Source organism: Tyto alba, unplaced genomic scaffold, assembly GCF_018691265.1.
Source record: "Tyto alba isolate M040663 unplaced genomic scaffold, T.alba_DEE_v4.0 Super-Scaffold_36, whole genome shotgun sequence".
NCBI lineage: Eukaryota > Metazoa > Chordata > Aves > Strigiformes > Tytonidae > Tyto > Tyto alba.
Genome location: NW_024881311.1, coordinates 1,180,421 through 1,185,835, shown reverse-complemented (window position 1 = coordinate 1,185,835; position 5,415 = coordinate 1,180,421). Strand labels below are relative to the sequence as shown.

At 46.9% G+C, this 5,415-nt stretch overlaps 1 protein-coding gene across 1 annotated transcript; it reads right to left on the bottom strand.

Moving 5' to 3' along the window:
* Positions 1-1,787: 1,787 nt before the first annotated feature.
* LOC122154284 (endogenous retrovirus group K member 7 Gag polyprotein-like) lies at positions 1,788-4,920 on the bottom strand. Its single transcript, XM_042801628.1, has 2 exons — positions 3,863-4,920; positions 1,788-1,841 (listed from the first exon to the last, which is right to left on the bottom strand). The coding sequence occupies exon 1, from the start codon at positions 4,765-4,767 to the stop codon at positions 3,865-3,867; it is 903 nt and encodes a 300-aa protein (XP_042657562.1). The 5' UTR covers positions 4,768-4,920; the 3' UTR covers positions 1,788-1,841; positions 3,863-3,864.
* Positions 4,921-5,415: the final 495 nt, after the last annotated feature.

Below are 5,415 nucleotides of genomic sequence, written 5' to 3'. Positions count from 1 at the left end.
AGGGTAAACAAAGTAAAAAAAATGAAAACGACTAAAGCATACACAATCATTTTTACAAGGCTTCTCAACCATCCTGATAGGCCCCAGCCTCCAAACAGTTTATCCAGCCAATCCCAACTATCTTCTTGGTGAAGTTTGGAAACCCCCTCTTTGAGTTGCTGAAAGATTCATACAACACATACCGTCAAAATCCTCACAACCATGACCTTGAGCTAAAAGCAAAAAATCTATAGCGGCCCTATTTTGTAATGTAGCATGGCGAACGCTATCCACATCTAATAAGAGACCAGACAGTGCCTGACTTGTAGCGCTAGTTTGTTTTGCAAGCCAGCAGCCTAGTTTGTCTAGAGTTGCTAAAGCTCTGCCAGCAGCAGCTCCGGGCAGGAACAACGAGGCTGCAAAACGCTGACTGAAAGACCAAAAATCCACTTTTTCGCACAAGTATAACATTCACACAAAACCCAAGGGTCACAGTTTTCACAGTTTTCACATGAACCACAGGTAATTTCTGCAATGGACAGTTCTCAATACTTATTCATGTAATTCCTTCTTCAGTTGTGATGTTTCCGGGCAGTTCTTCTGTCTGCTGTCCAAAATTCTGATTGGAGCACTCCGGTCCCTCTCCAGTTGGTTGTGGCAGGGGTTCACGAAAAGGTCGTACGCTCTTCGCGGGAATCCATCTAGGCCCCTTCTCTGTAGAAACACAAGCATAACCTCTACCCCATGTAATAGGGGATAAGGTCCCATGACTGTACCTGTTTCTGGATCTCGGATCAGCACAGGCGGCTTGATTTGCAGTTCGAGCGAAGCATTCGTATTAAAATGACGGACTATGGGAGGATTACTGTCTATCAAAGAACAATTCAGAAAATTAAAAACATATAAAGCTTTCTGAAGACGTTCCTCGGGGGTAACGGTCCCTACTCCCCTTTTTGTTGTTGCAATAAGCGTTTTAGAGACTGATGAGAGCGTTCAATTAAGGATTGGCCCGTGGGGGAATGAGGGATACCCGTAATGTGGTTGATCCCCCAAGAACTCAAAAACTTTTTAATTGCAGTTGAAATATATGCAGGGCCATTGTCAGTTTTAATTTGAGAGGGTATGCCTAAAGTGGCAAAAGCACGCAGCAGATGTCGTTGAACATCGCGCGCCTTTTCGCCAGTATGACAAGAGGCAAATAATGCCCCAGAAAAGGTATCAATAGAGGAGTGAATATATTTTAAGTGACCAAACTCCGAAAAATGAGTGACATCGGTTTGCCACAGTTGCAAACTTTGCAATCCTCTAGGATTAACTCTCCTGCTATTGTAGGAAATGAGTGCCTTTGACAATCGGGACACACAGCAACTATACTGGTTGCCTGCTGAGTAGTAAGGCCAAATTGTCGCTTAAGCCCACCAGCATTTTGGTGAAAGAAAGCGTGGCTGAGTTTTGCTTGTGCTATGCGGTCTGGCAGTACCTGTACCGGTAATGTAAGCAGGTCAGCTTGCCGGTTCCCTTCCGCTATAAAACCAGGCAAGGAAGTGTGAGATCTGACATGCATAATGAAATAGGAATGAATGCAAGAATCTAAAAGAAAAATAAGTTCCTGTAACAAAGCAAATAATGCAAAATGTGAGACATTTCGTAACACAGACGCCTCAGCTCGTTCAACAATCCCTGCAACATAAGCTGAATCAGTGATGATATTAAGCGGTGTAGACCATTTTCTAAAGGCTCGGACGACGGCAGTCAGTTCCACGATTTGGGGGGAACCCGGCACTGTCTTTATATCCGATTCCATTGTTTGCGCTGGTCGTCCCACCAGAGGATAACAGATTTATGGGACTTCCCAGATCCATCTGTAAAAACAGTAAGAGCTTGCAAAGGCTGGTCACTCCTCTTTGGTCTAGGTACAAGCTGGAAATTAGCATTAAACAATTTATGAGAAGGTGGGTGAGAAGTGAGTTGGCCTGTATAACCAGCTATCGCTATACTGAAGGCTTCCGATTGTTGGTGAAGCCACTGCAAATAATCACTGACCATAGGCAAATAAATACAAGTGAAGTCCATTCCAGACAACATTAACAAGCGCCGCCTGGCACGGACAATCAAGGATGCAAACATTTCATGCTGTGTTGAGATGGTTTTCGTGGGTTGATTCGGTAAAAATACCCATTCAATGATAAGCAACGGGTCAGACTCCTGCAAGTCCCATTGAAATATCAAGGCATGAGGCTGTCGAGCAGGATTCAAAATGATTAAAAGGAAAGGTAACTCAGGGGCATATCGATGTGCCTGTCTTAAGGTAATAGCTGTAGCAACTTTTTGTAAGGAATCAACAGCTGCAGGGTTGAGAGCACGAGGGGAACATAAGTCTGTGCTCCCCTTAAGCAGGTCGAATAAAGGACTTAAATCTGCATTGGAAATTCCTAGCAAAGGTCGGACCCAATTAATTGTTCCCAACAACTTCTGCACATCATGCAAAGTCCTCACATCTGCTTGAATTAGTAAAGGCTGTGGGACTATAGTTTGAGCCCGTATGCGCCAGCCTAGATATTTCCATGGTGGTATTTTCTGAACCTTTTCCGGCGCAACACAAAGACCTGCTGAATTAACAGCAGTTATGACAAGGGCTACAGCTTCCTCCATGACTTCGTGATGTTGTGCTGCCACTAGAATATCATCCATATAATGGTACAATAAAACGCAGGGCATCTTTGTTCTAACAGGGCTAAGGACCTTGGCTACATACCATTGGCATATCGTGGGACTGTTTTTCATTCCTTGTGGTAGCACAACCCACTGATATCTCTGCAATGGAGCTTGCATGTTGACGCTTGGAACTGAAAAAGCAAATTTAGGAGAATCTTCTGGATGCAAAGGGATATTAAAAAAGCAGTCCTTGAGGTCAATGACTGTCAGAGACCAGTCCCGGGGGATCATTGTGGGAGAAGGGAGCCCTGGTTGCAGGGCTCCCATGTCTTCCATAGCGTCATTAATTTTTCTGAGGTCATGGAGCAAGCGCCACTTGCCAGTTTGTTTTTTAATCACAAAAACAGGTGAATTCCAGGGGCTTACAGAGGGCACAACATGTCTTTTGGATAACTGTTCATCAACTAATTCTTCCAGGGCGCGAAGCTTTTCTAGCGGCAGGGGCCATTGATCCACCCAGACAGGGGTATTAGTTTTCCAGGTTAATTTCAGGGTGTCGCGCACCTCAATGGCCCCTCCTAAAAATGCGTTTGAATAGCCATTCCCCATTGTGACAGTACATCACGTCCCCATAAGATCATAGGCACAGGTAGCACAAAGGGCTTAACAGAGGCCACATGCCCCTCCGGGCCCAGTATCTGAATGAGCTCTAGGCTCTGGTGACTATTTCCAGCACCCCCAATCCCTGCTAAGGTCTGAGAAACATTGGCCAGAGGCCATTTGGGGGCCATTTAGCCTGGGAGATCACCGTAACATCGGCCCCTGTGTCAATGATCCCATTCAATATCACCCGCTGTTCCCTGCGGATAAGAGTACATTGATATACGGGCCGTTTTTGTGAAATAGACTGTACCCACAAAATTTGCGGGTCACCAGTTGACCCAAAGCCCCCTTTCCTTTGTTGAGGTTGGGCAACAATGGGGGATTCCGTTCCTTTAGGTATTAAAATCAACTGCGCTATACGACTGCCCTTAGGTATAGTGCAGGGAGGGAACAGGGTCCATGCCATAATTTTAATTTCATTGGTACTATCAGAATCAATAACCCCTGGTAATACAAAGAGTCCCGACAGGGTCGTAGAAGACCTCCCCAGTAATAATGCTTGTGTATTTGGGGGCAGAGGCCCCGTAATGTTTGTTGACAATAAATGAACCGAGGAGTCAAGTACCGTTACTGTGTGGCTGGTTGCCAGGTCCAGGCCGGCGCTCCCGGCTGTGGCTGGGTGAAGGCTTGAGGCACTGTCGTATCCCTCTGCGGCAGCGGAGGGGTTAACTGCGGAACTTGTGTCTGCACGCGCCGCCGTCCCGCGCTCCGCGATCGGTTTCCCTGTATCGGTTGTCCCTGGGAGTCATACTTAGAGCGACATTGGTTAGCATAATGGCGCCCCCTCCTGCACCTAGGGCAAATCCCCGGTGCCTGGGGCTTGGCTCCAGATGTAGCAGCTATACAATTCTTTTTCAAATGGCCAGGCTTGCCACAGCCATAACAAACCCCGGGGCCAGCTGTGCCACGCATGGCAGCAAAAGCAGCGGCCATCGCTTCAAATTTATGATCTACGGTGCCAATTCTATTACAGGCTTCCACCATTTCCACGAGAGAGGGATTAGGGTTCGGAAGAGATTTCAATAACTTCTTACAATCTGCATTGGCATTTTCCACTGCTAACTTTAACAACAGAATTTCCCGCGCTTCCACATTATCTATCTGGCGCTCTAAGGCTTGTTTTAATCTGTCAATAAATTGCATATAAGGCTCCCGAGGTTCCTGAGTAATGGTAGTAAAAGCCTTTTGTGGCTTTTGAGAGTCAGGTATTTTAAGCAGAGCCTTCTTTGCTTCATTCCGCGTGGCTTCAAGCGCTTCCCGCGGAATATCCCTCGCCTGAGCCACCGGGTCCGTGTGCTGGCCAGTACCCGTAAGATGCTCAATAGTTAATGCAGCAAGAGCAGGATTATTATGGCCCACATAGGTTAGTAAAAGCGTTTGGAGTCCCCTCCCCCATTGCGACTCCCATAGCGAATACTGTGTGGGGGTTAACAGCAACTGTGCGAGAGATTTGAGATCATGCGGAGTCATGACATAAGAATCTAAGACAGAAGATAACAAACTCGCGAAATATGGGGAAGAGAGGCCATGCTCGGTAACAGTACGGCGCAACTCCTTCACCACAGGGAAGGATAATGCCTCCCATTGAGCCCCCCTCCCCTGATAGATAACAGGAGCGACTATTTTTTTTGCAAGTTGCAAATCCCCCTCTTTCAGAGCCTGTCGTTTAATATTCGCCCATACGTCCTGGGGATCGGGAGGGTAGAGATCTGGCTCCTCCTCTGGGTCAACTGGTCCTGGATCAAAAGGATCATCCTCTGGGGGGTACTCGGCGGCACCCACCTCAGGAGGCTCCGAGGTCTTCTTATCGACCGGGAGACCTTTCCTGTCTTTAGTGTCTTTATTCTTAACAGTCTCTTGAGCCTTCAGAGTTTCAAAGATAGTCCTACCACGGGAGCATGCGCTGTGCTTCAGCATTCCCTGTTGTAGCCGCGTCCCACAGCTTAACTCCCACATCATCCCAAAGCTCAGTCGTAAATATACTGCAAGCAGTTACAGTGGGGATTTTCACTTGTACCCACTTAAGCATAGCCTTAAGATCTTGCCCAGAGAGATTCTTTTCATGCTCTTTAAGAAGGGCTTTCATAAGTTCATATACGTCCCTCTCTGGGGAAGAGA

Excerpts from the sequence above, each read along its gene's own strand:
- LOC122154284 (XM_042801628.1), bottom strand. The coding sequence starts at position 4,767 with ATGACTCCGCATGATCTCAAATCTCTCGCACAGTTGCTGTTAACCCCC.